The 26,256-nt window shown below is 39.3% G+C and overlaps 2 protein-coding genes across 6 annotated transcripts in view; both read right to left on the minus strand.

The window, feature by feature from the left end:
* The window catches only part of stx1a (syntaxin 1A (brain)), a 54,638-nt gene extending 33,532 nt beyond the window's left edge, over positions 1 to 21,106 (minus strand). The window contains exons 1-2 of one of the 5 annotated variants that reach the window (XR_002278037.3): positions 20,661 to 21,101; positions 3,087 to 3,164 (exon numbers count right to left, since the gene is read on the minus strand). Coding sequence is in view for 4 of the 5 variants with exons in the window: in XM_065960670.1 (XP_065816742.1) it covers positions 3,087 to 3,164; positions 20,661 to 20,690 (108 nt within the window). In the remaining variant the exon portion in view is untranslated. Of the gene's footprint in view, positions 1 to 3,086; positions 3,165 to 20,660 lie in introns of all 5 variants that reach the window. The other 4 variants (XM_065960670.1, XM_065960671.1, XM_020636168.3 and 1 more) reach the window with 4 other exon arrangements.
* A 499-nt stretch (positions 21,107 to 21,605) lies between these two features.
* bud23 (BUD23 rRNA methyltransferase and ribosome maturation factor) lies at positions 21,606 to 26,256 on the minus strand. The gene is made up of 12 exons (XM_065960673.1): positions 26,070 to 26,256; positions 25,735 to 25,772; positions 24,424 to 24,519; positions 24,232 to 24,314; positions 23,938 to 24,034; positions 23,745 to 23,841; positions 23,576 to 23,626; positions 23,409 to 23,494; positions 23,124 to 23,169; positions 22,970 to 23,031; positions 22,179 to 22,268; positions 21,606 to 22,020 (listed from the first exon to the last, which is right to left on the minus strand). Exons 1-12 carry the CDS (start codon positions 26,115 to 26,117, stop codon positions 21,966 to 21,968), a joined length of 849 nt encoding a protein of 282 aa, XP_065816745.1. The 5' UTR covers positions 26,118 to 26,256; the 3' UTR covers positions 21,606 to 21,965.

A 26,256-nucleotide genomic window follows, 5' to 3' on the forward strand; every position in this document is an offset into this window, starting at 1 on the left:
GTGGTTCTTACACATACAGTACAGGCACTGGAGGCCAGAAAGCGTGAAATGATAAAGCCGATGTCAGACGTCGTAGCTGGTGTCAAACGATATAGCAGATGGTCAAGATTTTATTACAGCATCTCCCATCTGTTATGTCAACCTGAATTTCTTTTTCAACCAAGATTACATTTCTGTTTTTCTTGGTGGTAAATGTCAAACCAACATCAATTGTTCACATAAATGAGATTATCATATTCAGCCTAAATTCACAGTCTAATGATAAAGTTTCCCTGCAAGACAAAGCTGGGTTTTCAAGTTAGCTTTTGACCTCAATCTGAAGTTGAATTTTGACATTTACCAAGGGGTTAGATTGTGCAACGAAGACATCTGGGTTTTGTGTTGTGTTTAATGTTGGAGGTGTTGATTGATTTTGGGTTTTGATGTCAACTAAGCATTGATTTTGAAGTTCCCCTGACACATAATTTTAATTCATGCTGATGTCCAGTGCCAGTTTAGGTATTGTGTATACCAAAATATCTCAGAATTTTTCACAAGAATTGTCATTTAAAATAATATCACTTTTAAAATCAATTTGCAGGTCAGATTTGCAGTTTATGAAATTCTTTGGCACTTAATAACAAGCTAGGTTAGGTAGAATTAGCCTGATAAAAAGCCATTACTAAGGATAAATTATTGGCTTTGGTTTCTTCATGGTTTCTTTCTTTTACTTCGGCTGAACTGAAATCCACAAACCATCCACTACGTAAGCACAGTGAAGTTAATGATACTAAACACCAGAAAGAGACACAGCCTTGTGAATTCTTGCGCATAAAAATGCCACAAATTAATCATGAAATCAATAACTCTCACTCTCAGGGTCATGTTTATGGTTAGAAGCAGTTCACAGAGGGCTGCAGCGGTCTCTCCACGTCTGCTAGATCACCACTGAAGGATTAATTAACACACCCAGTAAGGGTGTGAGCATGATTACTCCCCCCTCTGTTCACTCTACCATCTACATCTCCCTATGTCACATGTTACTACTTGTTCTTTCTATCTGGGCTGGCTCTCGTTTCAGATTTTGTCTTTCTCACCATCCCTCTGGCTTCCATTTCTTCTCCTATGATCCCCATCTCCACATTTCACTCCTCCTCTCCCTCTCCACTTTAAGAAATATTTAATAGACTGAATTTTCAGACGGCTGAAGTGAAGTACGCTTCAACACGAAGGACGGATAACAACCGTCTGTCAGAAGACAGAAGCAATCACAGAACAGTAAAGGGGAAGAGACAAATTTGGAGGATTTTTTCTGCAGAATGCAATGTTCCCTCAAAGATACAACATCACCTAACTACAGTTTTTATGTTTAATTTTGAAGTAATATCATGTATTTCTAGTAAAGACTGTAAAACCTTACTCTAAGTAGAATAAGTCCTGGATGAAGTAGTAAAACCCTGCATTGGGTTGTAGGGGAGGCTGAAGAAATCCTCAATAAAATAGTCCTTCTACTTTCATCAGTATTGAAGCTCTGCAAGGACTTACATCAATACATCATATCCACCCAGTTTTCCCTTCATAACGAATCATTTCCATTAGATTGCTCAACTTTTATTTCTCATCATCTCAGAATAACAAAACCAGCTCTGTAATGAAGAGAAAAAAACTCTTCAGGATCTTGAGAAAACAACTCAAATTAACTTGTAATCAGGAGGATTACCAGCAAAGAATCATCCAGCTAACCCTGCTGAACCAAGTTACTTTGTTTCACAAAGGCTCGTCTCTAAGCTCACAAACAACTGTAAGAATCTGAAGTACAAAATACTTTAAATATACATGAACCAATACGGAATGGACAAATCTAAATGCTCATGCGGGTGGCAGCGGTAGGAGAGGAGATGAATGGAGTTAAATAGCTGGGAAGCAAGCAGTTTTTATAGCTGCATGGAAGCAGCTATAAGCAGCTAAGTGGGATGAATTAGCACTGAATCAATTCATGTGTTCCCCTGCTGCTTGAATGAATGATTATAAGAGTATGGAAAATATGAATATGGAATTATTTTTATCTAGGCCTATGTCTGAAGTAGTCCCTAGCTCCATTTTGCACTAACAGTCACTATCAAGGGTTATATAGGCTACAGTTCAACCATTACATTCCTGTCAGTTACAATATGAAACAATATAATATAAATCGTTATCATTTTTTGATACCTTGATAAAGTAATATGATTACAGGGGTATCTGATTGGTGCACCTGCAGCTCAGTCACAGACAATTTGGCCTCTTATGTGATGCGTTTATAATGTCTCTTATCGCTTTGAAAGCTCGTATCAAAGTGCTGCGTGTCAGAGCTCTTTCATACCTCAAACAGCCTGCTAAATGGCATTCAACCTTGCCCAACCTCCCTTTGTAGTAGTATTTGCATTGGTGATTGAAACACTTCGATGTTAGGGCCAACATGTACATATCAAGGCATTTTAAATTTACAAGAACTGCCCCATAAAATATGGCCTCATCGGATCAGATCTGAACTATCCTGCTTTATACAGCTAAACCATTCACTGCAGGAGATTTATATAGCAGGCCATTAAAGATGCTCCCCTGACCCTGTCTGTGAGCCATTACGATTTACACTTTGTGTTCCCGGCAAACGGGCACAGCATGAACAGGCAAATACACTCCCAGACGCATGCATATACCTCAGTGCATTGAGTATCTGCCAAGCACAAGTGGATGTAAAAATCTGATTCAAAATCACCAATATTGTCATCCAGATCTGGACAAGAAGAGTATTGTTGTGTTATCGAATCAATAAAAACCCTAAATGTGAAATGAAATAAAATACACTACCATTCATGCCACCCCAGGAAGAACATCAAGAGCCATAAATCACATCACTGCTCCACGAAGAAGAGAAATGGCATGAGATTGATTACAGCACTCTGAAAAACCAACACTATTGGATTCAATATCAGGGAATGAATAATGTGAACTGTAGTCAGGCATATGAACAGGATTATTCTAAAACGACTGATTATGTGAAATGTGCAATGATAATGACTCAAAGAGAGAGAAAATCTAAGAACAGGATTGTGAGAGAAACCAACCTGTTCAAAGAATTCAACCATGAAGTCTTTGTCCATCCTCACAGCGACTTCATCCTCCTCCTCCGCCGTCTCCTTCCCCTGGACAAACACACAAGATTAAGGATTATTTGAAACATCCATAAAATGATAAATGAACATGTTCGCCAAAGTTATGCATTATTAAAAAGACATAAATGAATGTAGTACTTGGTGATAAGACTGCTCACGATTGGACCCTGTGATGCATAATTCAAGGTTAAACAGAAGAGTATTAACACTCTCCCCAGCACTCCACCCATCAACTGATTAGAAAGAAGGAGCACTTATCTACACTTGTAATTACAACCACAGGTTGAGTGATTAGCAAGTCATTACTGAATTAGGACCTAAGGACAAAAGAAACTTGACTTTTACGCACTTTTTACAGCCTGCAAACACATACACCAACAGATACAAGTATATAGAAACACTGAGCTGAAAGACAAATATTTGTATTAAGGGGAAAGAAACACTAATTTACTAATTTCCCAAGAGTTGGCAGCTAAGATTGATACCACATTAGCTTCTCTCGGTAAGAAGCTAGGGCTAACCAAGATGGTTAGTTTGGCTTGGCTATGCAAACAACCTGGAAATGTGGGAAACCACTAGCATAGCTGTGTTCAAAAGCAATTAAAAGACTCTCTGAAGCTAGCTAGCTAGCTAACATTTCTTGCATTTGTGCAATCAAAACAAAGAACAAGAGGGAGTTGTCTGCTAGTTCACTGGTATCAACTATCAATCTCCAAGTATTCAGCAAGTTAACCATGCATGTTGTTTCAAATGGTTAGAAAGAAAAACATTTCAATTCCCAACTTAAACTTTAACAAAACAGATTAAAATGGTAACAAGAAAGGATAAGCCTTAAAAGGCTGCTTTTATCCCAAAGACAGTGTACAACATTCAACTTGTATTTAAACATTTATCTTTAAAAGATATATCTTCCAAAACTTTTCATCATTAAAGCAATGATTTATTCTTAAATTACCTATTCTAACGACATATCAGCCATTTCACTACATTAGCAGCAACCGCACTCCTTCACATTCATCTTGAAGCTGTCAAACTAATTAAATTCCCCATTAATGGTTTATGAGAGGGAGGGTATTTTTCACCATCCTTATTTCCAGCACAACAACATAACAACAGCAGGAAATCTTAAACAAATTTCTGGAACAAACAAACAAAAATATTTTCAAGTGTGACAATTCATGACAAATACATGTTTACAATAATGTTTAGTATGTATTATGTTGACCTACATTTTTATCAATGATGTTGCAGTTGTTGTGGATCTTGTGCAGTATGCTGTATGTTGATTGTGTTTTTAATTGGCATTTGCGTCTTTATGTACATGTAGATTGTTGCTTGCCTTCATTGTGTTTTGTATATTTTTTCTACTGTTTAGGAAACTCAATGTGTGCAGCACTCAGAGTCCAAGACACATTTCCCCAAGGGCACAACACATTGCCTTATTGTATTGAAGAAAGAAATAAAATGGTCAGTTTCACAATTGGTTAATGAATTGATCCGAAGACACAAATAAAATGAATTCAACAACTTTGACAATTTACTGTTTCACTCCTTAAAATGTGAAGACACTTATACTTGAATGTAACAACTCATGTCTCTGGGTATTTAAAGTTGAGTTTACACACTTAATAAACATAACTTAGGGTACCTATCTTCAGCTACATTCATTAAAAGTTAACACATTAGACTCCTTCCATCAAGTTAGCTGGATTCAGTAACATGAAGTTAGTTTGCTTATATCTATAATGCATAATTAAATCTGACAGTTTAACTAAAAATGTACAGCTGAATAAGAACACATTCTGTTCTACTTTCAGAAAGGCCAACACATGGACAATAATATGTAACCAAAAACCAGCTATAAAGACGTCATATGAACAAATCAATGAAGTGACAATGAATTAACATAACTTAAATTATGTTTTATACAATTCACATACATTTATGTATGTGAATTATAATCATCATTAGGCATACTTTAATTAATAAAAATATACAATGTGTACCATGATTGAAAAGTGAAACCTAGTTAAGCGATTAATCTATAAATTCATATGCAAATGAATAAATTATGTAGATCATTTTAGCAGACAGAAGACTACAGAACACATGGGGGGGAGAATTACTCAAGGTTAGGTGAGGATATGAAGGGATTTCCATGTTGAGCACTGTGGACTGCAAGCATAGTGTAGTAGTGCATATATTGGTGTTGCAATGTGATATGGGTGTAATAAATTAAAGGGTGCACGGTGCTTGGAGGGTCTTTACAAAAAACCCTCAATTAATAAGGTCAAATAAAAATGTAAATCATTAAGACTGATATAAACATATTTGTATTGGTATAGAGAAGTTCAGGCGGTTGGATGCAAGGACATTAATGTGAATGTAAATAGGAAGCATAAGAAACTTCTTGAATCATAAAATTGGTGGAAGAATTTTTACAAGACGACCTTTTCTGAGATGGGTGCATTAAGCATTTTTTTTACTGTACAATGCATTCAAGTATACCTCAATGAAATACTCATCTAAAGCAAGCTCAATTTGACCAATTTTGCACAAAAGTAAAAAATAAACTGTAACATGAATATTGCGTAAACTTTATTAGCATTTTTCTGGAGGTCCCAGAATGGTTTTTAAGCATTTTCAGGATAAATCACACACAAAGAAATTGTGTTGATTAGAAACGCATCAGAGAGGAAGGACTTCAGGGAATGAAGCAGCAATTGGCGTAAAATTAAGAGAGGAATGCAAAGTGACCCTGCTGATGCTTACATTGTCCAACCATGGTCAACCACATTTAATCCAACAACTACAAGAATATATTTGAAAACAAAAAATCATTTCAAATGTATGGAGTGAGAGAGTCCAACTTTAATGTGCTTTAACTTGAATTGGTTGGTGATATTTTCTTTGGTGTAAGTTTGGAGCTAAACTGTTCACAGGGTAGTTATAAATAAAATTATGTGTTGGTATGGCAATGAACTACATTGGAGGAGCTGCAGACTATTACAAGCAGAGAGAAAAGAGGCAGCAGCAGCAGGAGGCAGAGGAGGAGGAGGACTAGCAGGGATTCAAAATAAGCACCAGTAGTGCTTTCTTCCTCCACAGAGGGACTGCATCTCCTGCAGAGAGGAGGAGGTTTTACTTTGAGTGGTCAGAAGGGGAGAAGATCGAGTGGTGCATCCCAAAATCCCCACCACCCACACAGATCTGAAGCTCCTGCTGAGGCTGGGAGAGGATTTACATGCTGCACTCCTTCCTCAGAGTACAGACTTGGACTTGAGTGTCCACACACAGCAGATGCTCTGAGACAGGCACAGAACAGACACACAGACACTACAAGCTTGTGCAAGCCAGTTCCCCATTGAGCTAGTACCCTTCAGTTCGCCTCTGGGTCTTACACGCAGGTAAAAATGTCCAGCAGGTGGAGTGGTGGCCTATTATTAAACCAAACCAAACAACAACCTCAGATGTTGAAAATGGAAGCCAATGTCAAAGTGCAAGAAACTGCAGTTCCTTGAGTGTCCTTTTGTGGTGGCTGAAAAAGCCAAGGGACCCCTTAAAGACCCATGTTAAAATGCCCATTTTACATCAGTTAAAACATGTTTACAGTTTAACACAAAAGCAGTTTTGCTCTCTAGCTCAGTTCTATTTTGATAAGAACTGAGTTTCGCTTTATTAGGTGTAACAAAGGGGCGAGGCTGATTTGATTGACAGGTGGATGCATTGTAGCTGTTTGCCTGGAGGCCAATAAGCCAACCTCAACTCTACCTCTTAGCCTGTGTCTACATAGACAGAAAGTAAGAGTCAGCATTTCCAACATGGCAACTGCCATCGCTAGGCTTAATAATTCCTCTTCAGACACCAATGGGTGACATCACTGAGACTACGTCTATGTTTTATACAGTCTATACTTTCAAGTGACACCTGCATGAAAGTGCAGCTAACATCGACGTTGTCTCTCAAAAACACCAGTTTCTCACTTCTCAAGTTGCTATTCAGAATGTAAACATGGCAACACACGGAAAAGGGAATCTTGGTCAGAAGTCCTTTACTGCAAATGGTTACACCCCTGATGTCAACCACCGCTCTCAGAGGCTAAGGGTCTAAAGATTGAGTATGCAGGCTGCAAAGGAATTACATCTGAAGGCAGAAAATAAAGGAACAGATGAACATGGCAACACAACGATTATCCAAATCAGTGCAAGTGCTAATTGCAGAGAAAAAGCAGAGGGATGTGGAGTATGTGTGTATGACAACAATACTTTCAGAGCCATTTCCTGGTTTCATCAGAGAAAATGACAAGATAGTTACAGTGGTGACGGAGACCCAAGTGGGCAGCACTTTATTGTCTTTTTGTGTTTCCATATTAAAACAGAGTAGTTTCCTGCATCTTTGTATTACAGCCAGCTCAAGCAGCTTCCTGCTGTCCCATTAGAAATTACTCATAAGAATCAGTCAGCCACACAGAGGAATACTGAGCGCATAACCAGATTTATTATCATAATACAGCGAGATAACATTCATTATAGATGTGTGCTCACTCATACACACACACTTACTTGAACACTTGATTTATATTCCTGTTTGCTATAAAAGCCAAAAAACATAATATAGAAAAATAACTGAATTGTAGGGTTTTTTTATGTAGTGGTGTGAGCACTCATAAACATGACTCAACACTTTTCCTCTATCCTGACATTTGCCTTTTGTCATGTTCACGTTACCATTAATTACTATGATGAGTTTCCAGCTTGTAAATAGCAATCATATCAATATTAAAATGGTAACAGAAACTCCTAAACCTCTTACATGGCTGACTTATTAACAGGTAAACTTAAAGTAATAATATACCTCACAAGAGTCAATCTATCAGTTGAGATACCACCCTGATTCATTGTATTGATATGTTCAGTGTAACTCCAAGCAGGAAGACTGTTTTTATGCATCTTTCTCTATCTTCTTACTTCACTTACCAGCTCATCACAGGCATTAACTCACTCAATGGTAACCAACCAGGTTTTAACCCCATTTCCAACAGCCTTGCAACAGTCAAACTTTAGATCTGTTCTCCTCTTTGCTGCTGTAATTTAATTGCTGATTCCTTGGGACCATCCTCAATCCGATTTACCTTCAATTTATCTTTCAGAAGTCTACTCCTAATTGAATCCTGAATCCTTCCAACATCACCACCAATGACTTGGCTCTTACTGCTGTTTGCCTCTTATCCAGACTACATAGTCGAATCACTTTTCACTCATAGCGGGGCCTCTACTGATAACAATGGAAAAACATTGTCAACACAAACTTTTGAGTTTTAGATCTTTTTTTTTTGCGTACTCTGGACACTCGTCTCACCCTGCGCCATAGAGTTTCATTGCAAATACAAGTAACTGTAGTAAATGTAAATGATTTAGAATTGAGACACTGTTCCTGTAGTCAATACACTGCTCCTCTACTTCTATACGAATGGCCACCGATGGCCTTTTAAAAATGTGAAAACTAGCCAAAACCTGCATAATTCTCATTGTCAAAACTCATACTGCTCCTCCCAAAGATAAACATTCAGCTTCAAAAACACCTTGCTTATAAAAATAGCCATATTTTACTGACGAGATAAAAAAAGTATTTAATGGGATTAAATCAGCAGAACAATCGTTAAGCGAAGCTGACAAAGCAAAACCACAAACGAACCCAACGCTCTCACAGGCTGATCGCCCGGCTGGTCAGCTGACTGAATGACTGTCAGAGTAAATAAGCAGCTGATGGAAAAGGAGGAGGACTCAGTGTGAGGCTATCGAGTTGGGATAATTACACAACCAGAGAACAGCGTGGGTGATTAGAGGACACAGGACGTGATAGATCAAGGTGGCCAAATGTAAAACTCAGTCCGTTTGGTAAACATCAATGTGCTGTCTCCTCACTGGCAACAACACCAGGAGCAATCTGTGAAGACAATCAACAAGTCTACAATCTTTTATTCTGTGCATCCAATAACTGTGAGCTGTGAGCTGTTTGCAGATGTTACTCAGCTGGAAGAAAAACAATGTGCTGCATTTCTCCATGTGGACGTGCGGATCAATACACTCCTGCTGATAACTCGCCAGAAGAAACTCCTTTGTTTGTCTTAAATGTAAGATATATTTGTGCTACTGTAATGTTTTCTCTACACATGATTGCCCCGGAGTGCAGCAAGAAAAAAATTGTGGGAGCAATCACAGAGAAGAAAATCCATTGAGTGGTTTTGCCAAGTTTACAACTGCAGATCCAAACAGTCTGCGTTCTGCTTCTAATTATTATCTCAACAAACTTGGCACTCTTTAAAACCACAGACCAGACTGCAGAAATCAAATTCAGCCTCCCTTAATTGATTTTTACATGACCTGTAGTAAAGTTTGTTGTGACAAATTATGGACATTAAGAGGAAACTCAGTAGGCAAAATGAATCCCTCTACAGATTCCTGATCCGTTATCACTTTCTCTCTGTTTTGTCTTTTGTCTTCATCAACTCATAGGAGGGCTGCATCTTCAACTGCTAAGTGTAATATGTTCACAAGCTAGTCAGGTGAAGTGTATGTGGGAGTTCTGCAAACATTCCCAGACATTTCCAACAGAGATTTCTTTTTTCCCCCCACAAAAAAAAAATCCAGAAAATGTCAAACAAAAATGTGTAAGAAATCCTGACAATATTCCTGAACAAATTCTGAAAATTTAAATGAAATTTTCAGACACTTACTCAAGAAAATGTGTAGCAATTTCCCATGACAATTCCTGGAAAATCCCACAAAAATTACAGCGGTGTTTGCCATTATTTGCTCAAACTTTGGAACATTTAAAATGTGGATTCCTAAAAAAAACAATCAGACACAAATTCCTGGAATTTCTGTTGAAAGTGTCCCAACATTTCCTGAGAAACCCCACCCAAAAAATTTCCAGACTCTTAAAAAAAAATAATGTTCATCTTGGAAGTGTCCATCAGTTACCTGTTGTAATTTTAGGCCTAGTCCACACGTAAGCGTAATTCTTTAAAATAAAGTTTTTCCTCCTTTTCAAAAAAGAATACCTTGCTAAGCTTCTTCCACATGAAAATGCAAAACACACTGTTATGGCTGTCATGAGCATGTCAAGTCAAAAAAAAAAAGGTCCTTAGCATGCTTAAATGTTCTTGCCAATCCTCTGCAATATTGCACATTCAGGCACCTCTCTTCAACATGGTGGGAGCACTAGTTTGGTTATGTAGGCTAACGCACTGATCTGATGTAAACAACAGTGACAGCGTCGCACAATGAAGACAAACAGAGGAGAAGGCAGCGCACAGTGTGACATTACAAGCCCAAAACTCTGTTTTCCCCGTCTGCACATAAACACCTTAAACAGAGTTTCTGAAAATCTTCACCCTAGAAGGTGTTTTCAAAAAGGTGCATTTTCAGTAACTTGGAACGCTGTTTGCCTGTGTACGAAATGCCAAAACACACAGAAAAAACCTCAGCTTTCAAAAATACCACCCGTGTGGACTAGGCCCCAATGTTATATAAGACACTTTATGACTTTGGGTTCACCTAGTCTTAAAAGCAAAAATACATTTTGCACTCCATCAAAAGAAACAATCAACAAAAAAAAGGATCAGTGCGAGGTTAACTGGAGGATTTTATCAGCTCTGCCCTCAGCGAGCAAAGTTCAGCAGATACAGAAGTAGAATAATAATGTAGGCCTGCAAAGGGCTAAAACATTAACACCACAGCATCACTGTGAAAGTGGTCCAACAATTTCCTTTTTTCCCCAACACTTCTCCTCTGTATCCTCCCCCTTTATTATTCTTCTTTTTTCTTTCTCTCTCTCTCCTGTCCGTCATTCTCTCGCCTCCTTTTAGTGAATCTCTGCAGCCCACACAGCATGGACTCCGTTACTTTTGTCTCACGCCTCCACTTTATAATTGTCTTCGTCTTTAACAACCCACCACCCATCTTCTTATCAGCACTCATATTTGTTCAATGCAAATGGTTTATGCCCAGCCTATATAAAGAAACATAGTTTTTACAGTGTTGGTTAGAATGGCATTTAACTTTAACTTCTTATTAGTCCACATGCGTTCTTCTCTTCTTTCATCCCCCTCCGTCCTTCTCACTCCCTCACATCTCTCTGACCTTTAACAGCGTAATCATCAAAGTGCTGCCATTTAAAGACGCCTAAATACAAATTTACAAACTGCCACACAATCAAAGGTTAAGTAATGACTTGTAATGCGATAGCAGTGAGTTTTTCACATATCAATAATAATCTATTTCAGGTCAGAGTTTGAATGTCTGCTGCTGCCATTCCTCACAGAGATTACACTTTTACTTTCCGATAAGACCAATTAGGGGATGTTTACTTCCGTTTAATCTTGTTAGCATGTTCGCGATTCAGTAAGGAGTTAAATATCAGTAAGGAATTGAACGTAGGAGCTGCTTCTGTGAGTATAGGCCAGGGACTCCTTTCCTGGTGACTAACTTCCTGTTCATGACTCAAAGAACTTCCAACAGGAAGCTGCACTGTACTGCTAGCATGCAGGAATTATGGCTGCTACAGTTAACAACTGCTGTAGAGCAGAAAGTAAGAACTGATGCCTGCACATTTAACTGATGGCAACAACAAACATCAACAACATCATGCTGGTAGAGCATGAAACGTTAGCTAATTTCCGTGTTTCTCTGACACTTTGGAGGAAATGGTGACAGGACTGCTAGCTTAGTTGCCGCCACAGTAAGTTCAGCTTGTTGATTAGCGCTTCCGCTTGGTTTTAGGTTATGATTCCTTTATCATTCATTGTTTCTTGGGTTTTATTCCCTTCAAAAACAAACAGACCTGTTAATTCTTTAAAAACTCTTAACAAACACTCAATAAAGCAGCGTTACATCAAAACAGTTTCTCCAATGCTCTTAAGTAGACAAGAGAGAAAATGTGTCAACAGTAGCCTATGTACATTTCATACTTAGTGAGCCGTATATAGCTGTTATTGTTGTAAATCTCATGCTAGTTACAGGTAAGTACTCTTTATCAGCTGCACAACCAGGTAATGATATCAGAGGTTGAAATTGTATCCAAAGAGCTCCATACAAAAGAACCATCCTTGTCAGGTTGGTAATACACAAATCCTCCCACCCTGAACATCTTTATATGAAGCTTGGTGGGCAACCAGTCAGTGCAAGTGGGTAAAAGGAAGTCATAAAGCCAGGCTCAAATTCACTTTAACGACAGATCACAGGCAGGAAAAAGAGATGTGCTGTCAACACTTGTGCCGTGGTTTTCTTTATCCGCACCCAGTACCCTCCCTTTATTCCCCTGTCGGGCTTATTTAGAGCGCCTCACGCCATAGCTCCCTGACCATGAAGGATTGTGACAGCACCAATGTGCTACTAACACAATTATACAGTAGATATGGGCAAACTGTAACAGAGAGTGGGAAGGATGTGGAGGGCTGGCAGGAAGTACAGAGAAAGGATCATGTTAGCAGGGGGGAGCTGCAGGGCAAGAAGTGCAAAGAAAAGGCGAGAATACAATACCAGAAAGAGAAGCAGAGGCAAATTCACTTTGAAAATATAGACATTTTTGAAGTGAAAAGTTTTTATTTCAATTCAATTCATTCAAAAATGTAAGACAGTTTCTTAACCCCGAGGTTTAGTTTTCACACCCACTAGTCCCCCAATATCAATACAACAGGTTCTTTTCACTACCCTCTTATAATAACAAAAAAATAAGCACATAAGATTTGTACAGCATATATGTAATTAAATTAAGTAAATAAGAAACTTTACATAAATGACATAACTTCAGCTAGTGATGCACATGAGTTTAAATAATTATACAGTATGTAATACTTTCACATGATACAAGTACAACTGGTGACTGAGTGACTTCCTCCTTTGCTCCCATTTGACTCTATTCATTTATCTGGGCACACACTGTAAAGGGGGGATTTTTTTCATCATCAGCATCATCCATTTTCATTTATAAAGGATAGGAGTTATTCATTATGATGTTGATCTGACTGATATGTTGGCGTGTAGTTGCCAGGAGGCTTAAAGCCCCCCCCCCAGCTCCAGCTTGTTGCCTGTAAATAGTTTGATCGAAAGTTAGTTTGAGACAGCATCGCGAACATTAAGCAACACTGGTCGCGATGTTGTCTCAAACTAACACCATCTCCATCCTCTTAAAAGCTGCTTCATACTCTTTTCTGCTTGCAAGTATGTTCTTTACCACTTATCTGCTTATAATGAGAATACGTTTGATAACATGTATGATGTAAAGGCACAAACAGGACGACAGGTGCAACTCAGGAATTTTTAAGACACTGGGAAATTATGGGAAATTGTGATTTTTGGTGTTTATTTTGAATAACTTGTTGATGAAAAAGTGCCTGTTACGTCTCACTCTGTCAAGAATAGTCATATTATTATTATATTTTTAAAAGATTATCACCCCACAAAGACCCACTTGGCTAATTAGGGCCTAATGAGGTCAATGATAGCTCATAACAGACTTTTTTTTTTTTTAACAAGGATCTGTGATCAGAGACGTTATCAGCTCTGTGCTGCCATCCATTATAAGATGATGTGGCAAATTACAGATTCAATTTTAGCAGCAGCAACAAAGATGACCTGAGGCTATTTCTCCAACAGCAGATGTGGAAGGTTTGATAACAGATTTGTTATTATTTTTCATTAGGATCTTCGTCAGCAAACCCCTCAGGAGCTGCAAACTTACTGACAAACTTTTCTGTACACACAGATATAACAACACAATGAATTCAGGGACGTCTTACAGGTAGAGTTAAAAAGGAGTAAATAAGAGCCTCTCTTGTATGCTTTTGTGGTGTAGATAATGCCAGCGTAAAGTGCACGGCAATTCAATGGACCATCCATTCACACATCTCAGAAATACCTATTAGCAGCCCACACATATTAATGCAACTGTCACCTCATTTGCAGAGACAAACAAGTCCCTGGTGAAGTGCCAGATCGGTCACACTCATTTCAAGGCTCATTAATGCAATTATGCAGCCTGTATGTGTTGATGAATGATGTGTTTGTGACTGTGTTTGAGCATGCCGGTCTTGTGACAATACACGAGAATGACAACACATTTTTTTAGTGTGTGTGTGTGTGCCTTATTCCCGATTTGCAAGTGCACGCACGGAGGCTTAAAGCTTTGAACGAGGACAAATAAAACCTCTGACCCTGTTGGCTTTACGTTTCTCCAGGCAACTAAAGTAGCTAAAAAACATAAATAAGGTACATATTTATATGTTTGTGTCATTATAAAGACCAATTTAAAAGTTATGTGCATCTTCCAAAACTATTCTCCCCAACAAAGTGCCTCATTTCAGACCAGAATTTCATTGCTGTAAATGAGTTTTCATTTTGTACACATGCTTTAAGTTGTGATCTAAATAATTAGACTTTTAAAAGGTTATAGTGACACATTTCGCAGGGCATGAAGTGATGGTTATATGTTGTTTATATATAATTTATTTAGTGTGTTTATTTAGCACATACGGCCACTCTGGTTATGGCATGCTTACTTGTCAATAAAGCTTTTTGGAACCATCAGATGGAGAGTTAAACCATCATTCAGTCTAGGATGCTAGCAGTGGCTTTTCTTTCCCTGTTCACGACAACAGTCAAGATCAGGTCAAGGATAGAAAGAAAAAGAGGTAAGGATATTGACTCGTGCAGTAAAGGGGAGGTGGATGCAGGCAAGAAAAAGAAAACAGAAGGTAGAACAAAAAACAAATCAAGAAAGTCAAAGACGCACAGCGCCTGAGCCGACGCTATATATCCATCCAATTTGTCAACGTGTCACTCCAACACAGAACAGGAATTGACAGTGAATGTCCCCACAGTACACATGGACAAAGGGCTGCCTGAACAGATGCTAACAGTGACTAACAAGACTGCAAAAAAGAGGACAGAGGTGGGGAGAAAGGTAAGGAAAAAAGGCAGGGGAGGACAGGAAGCCATGTGATAAATCACTGATAGCAAAAGAGCAAAGAGCAATATAAGGAGGAACTATGCAGTACAGGAGAGGGAGGGTGATATTATTAAAAAAGAGCTGGAGATGAGAAAAGGGTAAAAAAAAAAAAAAGACGGGGCTGACAAAATGTCAGGAAAAAAGCAGAGGAAATAAACATTTGATTGATAACTGCCCCTGCAGTGTGAGTACTGTAATATCCTAATCAGTATGTTTCCTCTTATGATTCAGAGCTTAAAGAAGACTGAAAAATCTATCATAGCTCAGCCATCTGTCACCAAAATCACTGCCTGGCTGACTGGGAGTGATGGGACGAGGTGCAAGGGTACAGGAGAGGCTGTATGACCGTTTCAGATATTGGGACTGACAGTTTTTAGGCAGAGAGCTAATGAGCAGATAACCGAGCAGGTGTTGAGCTCATAAAGTAGCTTTATGTGCATATGGGTAATGTTGGAACAGAACCTGCACCCTCATGCAGTTATGAGCTCAACTTAATTTGCTGCCAGAATGACGCTCGAGCACACGAGTGAGCAAACTTTCAGCTTCAATCGAAACCAACACACATCAAGACACAGGAGCAATGTCAAACCTATGAAGTCCAGTTCTCCTCTTTTTCAATGCTCCAATGCTTTCATTGGATGTGAAAATTAACCCTCAGGTCAAAATTTTGTAAAAGGTTATTCTTTCCACATGGAGGTAATTGGTAAAAGATTAACACAAAGCAAACATTTTATACATTTAGATCCCAAAGTCCAAAATTAAAGAAACTTGACAAAACTAAATGTTGAAATATGCAATAATGAAACTTCATAATTAATACGGCTCCATTGTCAATGTCATTTTAAATTCATTGTTTTTACTATAATAGTTCTAATCATGAAGTCGCAGAAGGCTGGAGACTGCGTTTTTAGTGCCAGAGGGTTCCCTGTTATCTTGCAGTCAATGAGGGCATGCCCTCCATTCAATCCCTTAATATTTAAGTAACAGTAAAATTCATCCATTACTTAAAGCAGTATGGCTATGCTACAAATCGCAATTCCATCATTAAGGCGATATACATGCCATTATTTTTGCTCTGCAGAGTAAATGCTTTGTTCACTCATGCGTACATCTTACCTTATTAGATAGAGGCTATAATGGTCATGTTTTCACATCATTTTGATTCAGTCACATTAAGATACACTCAGACTAATTGGTGCATTGCTATTAGTGGGAAAAAATGCTTATGGATTTTTGATTCAGTGGGGACACGTTGCAAACACAGATGTCGAGTAAAACATGAAGAACAGCAGATTGATGACAAAATGTGAGTTGTAGCTAATATGAACTGTTTGATATTTGTTTATAGCATTTCTTATTGAAAACAGGTCTTTACGTTGTTATCGCAGATTTTATCTCATATCTTAAGACCTACGACACAGAGGGTTTTAAAACTGGCATCAGAGAGCTGTTTGATATCAGCGGGTCACTAAGTTGAGGCAACAAAATATAAGGAGAGAAAAACGTTCTTATCAACGCATTCCTGCTCAGAATTTAAGAGCCACATCGAGAAAGACGTGGCATTCGATTTGTATTCTTCGATGAGAAATGAAATGTCAATTTTCCACTTGCTTTTTTGGGCTGTACATTTGACTGCAGTCTAGATAGCACAGACATCTCAGAACATCATCACGTCACCTTGCTCAACAAGAATAATTCTGCAATGACCCATTTCCCAAATACATAAGATGAGCCTCAGTCAAATAAAATATTTGATGTTTCAATGCTAAGATGAATGACTCAAAAACTCCATCCATCCATCTCTCATCGTCCACCTTCAGCTCCACCTCAGGGAGCCCAAAGCTTTCATCGTGCACTCCAGGCCCCCCCGTGGTAACAAATGATACCCTGACAGCTAACCTGAAAGCATCTCCTCTTGAGCCAAGCTCCATAATTGACCTCTAATGTTCCTTTTCTTGGCCAGGTTTCTCTGTCCCAATCTCTCAAAGGTCTTCGAGCTGCTTATAGCATGGCAAACCCCAAGAGACCACTTCAGCTTGGATGCCTCTTATTGGAGCTGGTTCCCTGGCAACAAAGTTCCCAGGTTCAAGGGGCTCTTACCCCCCCCCCCCCCCCCAACATAATAAAGTGATGGATCTCTGTGTTTCCAGATTTGTTTCCATTATTTCCATTGTTTTTAATTTGATTTCCTTCAAAGGCCAAATAATATTTCCAGAACAGCCAACAAATGTTTTGCAGCTTGAAAATGAAAAGGCAAAGACTCATGCTAAACTCAGTGGGGGTATATGACAGCAGCAAGTGGAGAGCTCGTCCAATAAACAGTCGGGGTCAAGATGACTTCTCAGCGATGCTCTCACTGCCAATACCAGCTATCAATCAAATAAAGTGAACTGCCCTTTAGCAGTTGCAGAACATTGAAACGTGTGATATGATTACTTCTTTGCTTTACTTTAAAGCTCTAGTGATGGGATTTTTGCTGGTTATAGTAAACTGAAATTCATGATTAACAGCATGCTATCAAAAAAGCCTGTGTATACATTTTCTATGAAAAAGATTCACTTCAAGTTTAGCTTGGAGCTGGATACGAGTTTTTGTGTGCCAAATTGACACAAACAGCAGAAATATGTAGATAAGACACAGCAAACTGTAGCTTGAAACCAAAATATTTAGACCCCTTGCAGAGCTGAAATGACATTCAAAAAAGCAGCGAGTACAGTGTGTTATTCTTCGTTCCTCTAATTTAACAACTTTTACACGCAAGGGGGTGAGCTGGTCGTCCTGTCCACGTAAACATGTTGTAGACACGGCTCGGGTGTCACACTCATTGTAGACAGTCATGACTCAGAGAGTTATTTTCAGAAGACATACTGGATTTCTGCTGTATTTATCTGTAAAATGTTGCATATTCAAGCCTTTACTGTATAGATAATTTATCAAGCATATCAGAGAACAGCAGCTAGTTGGTTTCTGAAAGGTCTAATACGAATGTAAATTTAATATCTTTGGATTTATTGGCAGACAGACAAGACGTCTGAAGAGGTGGTCTCTGGTCCATAAAGCCCAGTTTCAACCAAGCGGTCCGGTTTGGTTCAGTACAGTTTGGTACTGTAGATCCTGATTTCCACAGCCAATCGTACCCTTACTTGTTAGGTGAGGCGTAACACGTTGAAAACAAAGATGTGTTCGATAACGTAATAGAGTAACATCATAGCAGCTTGACAGTCTAGCCTGCTAATAAATTCAACTGAAGAAGAAGAAGAATGGGATACTGTAAACAAAAGGGCAGAAATGGAGGATGTCAAGCAGTGGTCTGCACCTACGAGGTCGTCAATGGGACAGTGCTACATGCTGACATTAGTCGCAAAAAAAAACTGCCACTCTCTTGAAATCCACTGGACTTTCAAGCAAGTGCATTTTGTGTTTGACCTTTATTACCGCTGTTGCATGGGAACTTACAATTCTATCGCCCAATCAATGGACTGCAGTGTGTTAAGCTACAGCCTTTAGGGTCAGATCGGTATGCTTGGCACCCCAACAGAAGGGTAGCACAACAGTAGGATGGTACAGATTGGTTATTTTAGTACCATTCTCAACTTCTGACAGTGGAAACGCTAATAAAGCGTACTGAAGTGAACCGAACCGCATGGTGGAAACAAGGCTTAGCCCCAGGAACTCAATATGGGCACGCAAAGTATTTGAAAAGAACAACGATTGACTCATTAAACCTCTCAACACTCTTCAGACCCACAGAGACATCTACATGATATTCAACAAGCTGAATTAAGTTGAAGCTGTGAATAAAAAACCATGTTAATCTGGTGCTGATGGGAAATAACAGTCTGCGACTTGCAATTTACTTCAATTTTATTCGGTTGGGATTGCCTGAAATTAGTTTGTCAGAGGCCATATCTTTCAGACACGACAGATACCAAAAATAATAAAAAGAAATAGAATCAGCAGCTGGCGGGCAATTTCTGTCGACCCTGCATACGGTTCACTCCGGCTGGTTTTGTTTGATTTCCGTTTCTCTCTCTCTCTCTGTGCAACTGCCTCCTCTCAGCACAGGAGGAGGCAGCATGGCAGGCTTGAGACACGCCTCTCTCATCACACACACACACACACACACACACACACACACACACACACACACACACACACACACACACACACACACACACACACACACACACACACACACACACACACACACACACACACACACACACACACACACACACACACACACACACACACACACACACACACACACACACACACACACACACACACACACACACACACACACACACACACACACACACACGGCAAAGCTGTTGTCTCCCTCGAGACCAATTCAGAGCTAGATCTTCACTGAAAACTGAGGAGACATAAATTGTTCCCCCCCTTCCCCTCTTTCTCTCTCTCTCCAGTTTAACTGCCAATTACCCAGATCTGACAATGGCCACTTTAACCCCACATGCACAAACACGCACACATAAATACAGCTGTCCATACAAACCCAAAAGCGGCCCATATATCAAGCTGAAAAGCAGCATTCCTACAGAGGATAATACAAGGCACAACCTAATTATCCAGGCATCATCTTTTTTGCCTCATCATTGGGATACTTCCTAAATACATTAAGGAAATACTTACAATTACAAATAATGGTATTAAAACACCATGGACTGCATATTTGTATGGTTATGTTCCAACTCCCAACAGATTTGAAGGTTTTATTTTAAAGATAATGAAGGGTTAAGGGAAGAGATGTGGAGATTGACATCAAATATATTGCATAATCAACTCCAATCTGGCTCACATGACACCTTAACTGCATTGCAAATATTAAAATGTAGTACAAAAAAAAAAAGACTGTGGGCGGTTAGAGGCTTTTAGATAAGACCGTCGGTGACGCGCAGAAGGGCGGACAGGTGTAATGGGCGTGATGGGACACATCTCCTTTTTCAATCTCACACCCATGGTCGTCCACACACACACACACACACACACACACACACATTTTCACAAGGTAAGGTTTGTAATCTCACCCACTGTTAATCAATACAAATTTAGTCTCACTTAGAAAACGCTGAAGGAATATTCTGAATATAAAACGTTTTTTTCCTCATACAAACTGCCCTGACGTCCTGTAATCTCTTCAGATCTCTCTCAAATTCATTGTAATTTAAAGAATGAGTCCATCAAAGTGATTTTCCGTTTGGATAGAAGGAGACAATTATTTTTTTTACTTTAAATGTGACATTTGAAAGTTATTTTTCAGCCGGCTTTAATCCTGCTTTTACACACGGTGAAGTATGGTAACAGTTTGCGCCTGTTACCTTTCGTGGAACACAACATTTCAGCCTCCATCAGAGCCCCGAGAGTCACAACTGTTGCTCCATACGCGCGCACAGCTCTGTGGATGTGCGCTTTCTTTAAACCTACAAGACGTTACAAAGCATTAAAAAAAAAAGGACGTGGTGACCTTTTAAAACCAATCAAACATTAACTTACATGTCGAAGTTCTTGCATTCGGTCCTTCATGATGCCTGTGAATCACTCTTATCCCTTCAGTTTCCCGTTGTCTCGTGGATGTGCGCGGATGGAGCGGAGAGGCGGACACCGGCACGAGGATGAGAGACAGACCGAGGAGATAAGCGCGTCTGGCGGCTGCAGGAGGCGGTGATTTGCCCTCCTTTGGTTGGGCTGCTGGGATGGTGGGACCACTTTACAGAGCCGGGTGACGCGCACTAAAGGTGAGGCGAGGCCTTCCGCAGTTAACCCATTACACACCCCCAACTTCTTCCTTCAGCTGTACTCATTGACCCCTTTTCCAAACTCTTAGTTTCCTTCTGTTGCCTCAAAGTCAGTCCAACAGACTGACAAGAAATGAACACTTCAGACTGAGTGTCTGACCGACTGGTGAGATGGAGTCTGATTTGGTTATGGATTGAGCAGGTTCAGAGATAACGCCCAGGTGGTCTCCATTGTGCCAAAGCGGACAGCGACCTCTGTTGGCCACACACGGTAGTACGGCATGGTCGACCTCGAATTTAATTAGGATTTAAAATGTCACATCTGTATAAATATATCTAAAATATAGATATTTTAATTTCATTAACAGATCTATTTCTATACTTGTGAAAATACATTTTAATCATCTTAACAATACTCAACTTGTCTTTTTTCCTTCATGTGTTTGAATATGGCATACAGCGAGATATTTAGGTGCAGCTTCCCCTGATGATGGAGGTCGCTTCTTCTCCATATTGCCTCTGAAATCGTCATTGCCTTAATGACCTGCCAGCTTGCTCAGGAAAACACACAAAGCCCGAATACGTGCTGTGGGTGTGGTTTTTCATATTCCGTCTACTTTGTGTGGTAAATTTTGTAACACGGGGTGGTGATTCAGTTCAGTTTTCACAGAACTATGGAGGCGTTTCATTCACTTCTAACACATTGCATTGTGCTTGTTTTTAATTGAGAATAAACCGCTGATCAGGGATACAAGACATGAAATTTGAACATTCATAAAAATGGTTTCAATACCATTCTGTCCCCAGTGAGCAGCACAGATCACGGTCCTTGTATCTTCCAGCCACATCAACGTGGAAAGTTACATTTGTGTGGAAAAATTGCGCAACACTTGTTTGAATTACAAAATAATTGGGCATAATGGCTTTTTACTCTTGCATCTCATTTACTTGAATTAAAATGTTGAAAAATGAGCCGAGCCCAAACACTGTGAACCTCCAGCGGCGATTGAGTGCGGAGTGGCACAGACGAGCGCTTATGAAAGCAGCGCTGCATGAGTCACATCTAGAAATGAGGTTTTCTCTGACGTCCAGTGTATTTTGTGTCAGCTCGAACCTCCCTGCAGATGAGCAAACACACAACAGAGAGAGGACATTTCATCAGCATGTGGGACTGAAAAACAGATAATTAAAAGGCGTTTCAGTTAGAGCTTCAGGTGCATTATTTAGAACATAAATATTTCTACACAGGGTGGTAAAACCAGTTCTTGGTACTGACTTTCCTTGTCTTCTTCTCCTCTCCTTCTTCTCAAAGATCCAGTCTTTTCCCTTCTTCACTGATTTCCCCTTCATGTTCTTGAAGCGGCATCTTCACGGAGAAAAGGCGAGGTGTTTTAAAATGTAGCTTGTTGTATTTGAAACAACCAACATGAACATCACTATGTCAAAGGGAGGAAAAGCTGCCTGACAGAGTTTTAAAGTCAGGCAGAACGATGGCCCTTTATTTGTGTTTTTATCTCGGTCTCTTGCCCTCATCAAAGCAGGTATGACTGGACCTGCAGTACTAAAGGCTGAGACCTGTTTCTTATGTTGTATACTGGCTCTTTTCATTCATAGACACAGCAAAATAGGAAATCACTTTTACAAACGGCTGCAAATAGTAATGAATTTGATTATGGATCATGTTGCTTTAACAAATCCCAACATTAAAATGTCTTTTTTTTTTTCAAATCCCAACGATATGCAGTGTACTTTAAACAAAAGCTAAAAGATGAACAAATAATATGTTATTCAATAAGCATGAAAATAAACTTGTTTATTTTAAAGTCCAATACATTTAGCAAATTTATAAAAAAGCTTAGCATGCAAATAATAATGTCAAAAACATGTCCGAAAAAATGCTTTGAATAACTTCCATCTCAGACTGCATCTCATCACGTTGCATCGTTCTGAATAAAACAAATAAATCACTCTAATGACTAAAACAAAGTGACACTTCCAAGCTTGTAAACAGATCGTTCACACTGTTTAATACCCTACACACATTCAGGTTCTGCCTGATCTCTTTACCTTTGTTTTGAAAACTGGACCTGGTTAGGAACAGCTCTGTCTGATGTCTCGGCACCCAAACCCTGAAATAAACAGATAATGATCACAGTGATTATAATGTAGCTGAGATGAAAAACAGACATCCAAAATATCAAGTTACTCCTTTGTTTCTTACTTTGGGAAGAACTCCTGTGACTCCAGCAAACAGACAGAGAAAGAACCTGGAAAAACAAACGTGTGTGTGTGTGTAGAAGAACTAATCAGGCGAACCATTTTAATCTGTAACAATTTCACACGAGGCTAATGGGACAAACAGACAAGTCATTGTCATCTTGTTCTAATTAGTTTTGTGTTGCAAATACACTCCTGGTAATTTCACCAGCCATTAAGACGGAATGAATTGCAGACAGTTGCAGCTGCACATGTCAAAATAAAAGCACCGTTTCTGAAAAGTACTGACTTTTTAGCCTTGCTGCTGTTTGGGTAATCAACCACCATTCCTCCACCGAAGCCTGCCCTCATGGCCTGCGTCGTGATCAACTCGAGCTAAAGCGAGGGAAAAAGACTAAAGGTGAGAGAGAAAATAAAAAAAGTAGTACATGAACAATCATGATGATGTTATTTCACCTGTTCTGAGTTTTCTGGGTAAAGTTGAAAAACTGCCCTTGAGCCTCGTGACTGAAGGAAAAACAAAGTGGTAAGAATTAAATAAAGTCTTATATGTAGTCTGGCCTCTTGGTGTTTACATTTTTGTCAGAGAAGTAAAAAAAAAAATGTTCAAGTATGAAAACTTTACCAGGCAGGAGTAAAGAGTGCTAAAGAAGGTGTAGAGTCTCTTTGGAGGACTGTGTGTTCTCTTGTCAGCGTTACAGAGCCACTGCAGGGCAGAGATACTGACAGGAAATAAAGACAAGATTGAAATATACTTACAATGCAAGATCAATGCAGGGGAACTCTTTAAAAAAAAAAAGAAGAAAAATGTTCTTTACCTGATGCAACCATCAAAGGTGCCAGGTCGGAAAGGCATCCCCTGGCCCATATCCCCCACTAAGAGGTCTCCTTCTACGTCTCTGTCCAGAGCAACATCTGTCACACAAGAAGACGTTTTTATTCAATCTTTTTTTTCCCACAATGTATCCACAAATACTTTTTTTTATATAATGATACAAATACATTTCAAAACACATGAAAACATATGTTTAAGTTTTTGATAGTCAGTATCTTTTGAATACAGTGAAGTCACTTTTTTCATTTCTAGCTAAATGTAACGGCTTAAAACAAACCGAGCATTGCAGTGCTGATGTCGACTCCCACCCAGTAGTGTCCCTCTTCTGACAGGAAGTCTCCACTGAGGCCAGAGCCACACCTGAGAGACAAATAATCAGCTAAACACTTCCAACACACTGGATTCATCTTGGTAGTACAACTGGATATGTTCAAATTAAGTGAGAATCAAACGAAGTCAGCTCACTCACCCCACATCCAACAGGAAGCACGGCTTCCCCTCTGGCAGGTTCAAGAGCTCTACAGCTCTCTCTGACATCTGAGTCTGGATCTCAATCATCCGAGAGCTGTGAAGCAACAAAACACAGCACACGTCTCCGTTACAGTTTAATATGTCACTTTCTAAAATAAATAGTGACACCTTGACATCAACTACTAGATCAGTGATGCAATCTCTCTTTGACTATTGCTCTAAACTAAGTCTGCAGAAACAAACAGGAAATGATGCGTGCTACATGTTGCTATATCAATGACAGTGAAGGATATGACAGGATTGGGGGTCAATCATGTGACCAGTGCCATGAGGACTGTGGCCACTCTTTATGGGGCGCCTCCTGGACCAACTAAGCTAAATCAACGCTTAGTTTACGCGAGTGCGGCTTTGAACTGTTTTGATAAAAGAGCAATTGTTTTGTGTGATTTGACAAACTGTAAAAACTCTTTGATTCCAGGTTTTGAACGTGAACACAGTCAAGTTTCTGCACTATGCTATAATCCCTGATGGAGAACGTTTCCCACCCCCTGCATGGAACTGTAACAGCTCTGGGCGGCTCCTTCAGCGGCAGGCTTCGCCACCCGCGGTGTCAGAAGGAGAGATACCGCAGGTCCTTCCTTCCTGCTGCAGTCAGACTGTTTAACCAAGCCTGCTCCCAGTAGATCACAAAACACACACACAGCCGGACAATTCACTCTGACATGCAATAATAATGTTATATTAATGTTATATTATGTTTACCAATCCACTTTGTGCAATAACATGTTACACTTTATGTGCGCTGTGTGCATGTCTGTGTTACACTGAATATTACAGACTACACTTTTGTCAAATAGCTGATCTATTTTTTGTACATTCTTAATTTTTCTTTTTTTTAATTTAAATTGTACTGTGTTCACTTTTTGTCTTTGCTCTTTGCTGCTGTAACAATGTAAATTTCCCCATTGTGGGATAAATAAAGGATTATCTGATCTTATTTTATGACTTTCAACTTTAATTGGATATATTTGGAGCGTGGAAAGAAACAACAACTTTTAGGAGGTCAACCTGAACACTGGAATAAACTAATCCAGGTTTCACAATCTATATGTCATTAAAGAGTGCAAACAATTAAACATTTTATCAAGACAAATCAGTCAGTGGTATAAGAAATATGGTCAGAATAAGACCATCATAGTTCAAATGACACAATAATAACACAATACTGCATGTTATATTTGTAACATTCACACATGCTACAGTACATCACAGTATGAAGTGTGATAGTTAAGATAACATGCAGACTTACTTCTGAGAGTATTTCTTTGCCTCATCTTCATTATAGAACTGCAGGAAAGAGAGAAACTCACATTCACACTGAATCCGTGTCAAACAAAACACAGTCAGCTGATTCTACTGAAGTTTTACTGAATCACCTCAAAACAGACTTCAAAATGTTAAATCATGATGAAGAAATAAAACCAGACATGGAAGGCTAATTCCGCTATTCTAGAATTAAATATTTATTAGTCAGCCATCGTTCATCAGCATTAAATAAAGAATGTAAAGACCCACACTGCTACAGAAACAGGACTACATTTAGCCTAGCATCTAAACAAAACTACATTAAACCTCGTCACTGACCACTTCAGGAGGAGCTGTGTGTTCAGGTCGACGACAGCTGGAGGCCATGGCTTTCTCTCTGTGCGTCCAAATCTGAAAATTAAGATTATTTGTAAAAATTAGCAACTAAAAAAGCTCTATGTTGTGATAGTTTACTTTACACGTGAGGAAGGATTACGCCATAAGCAAGCGACCAAGAAATACTTCT

This window comes from Labrus bergylta, chromosome 11 (assembly GCF_963930695.1).
Source record: "Labrus bergylta chromosome 11, fLabBer1.1, whole genome shotgun sequence".
Lineage (NCBI taxonomy): Eukaryota > Metazoa > Chordata > Actinopteri > Labriformes > Labridae > Labrus > Labrus bergylta.

Coding starts and splice junctions, on each gene's coding strand:
- bud23 (XM_065960673.1), bottom strand. CDS start 26,117: ATGGCCTCCAGCTGTCGTCGACCTGAACACACAGCTCCTCCTGAAGTG. Junction 24,035..24,231: donor CATCAGCACTGCAATGCTCG/GTTTGTTTTAAG, acceptor CTTGTGTGACAG/ATGTTGCTCTGGACAGAGAC. Junction 23,627..23,744: donor GCACTCTTTACTCCTGCCTG/GTAAAGTTTTCA, acceptor TTTTTCCTTCAG/TCACGAGGCTCAAGGGCAGT.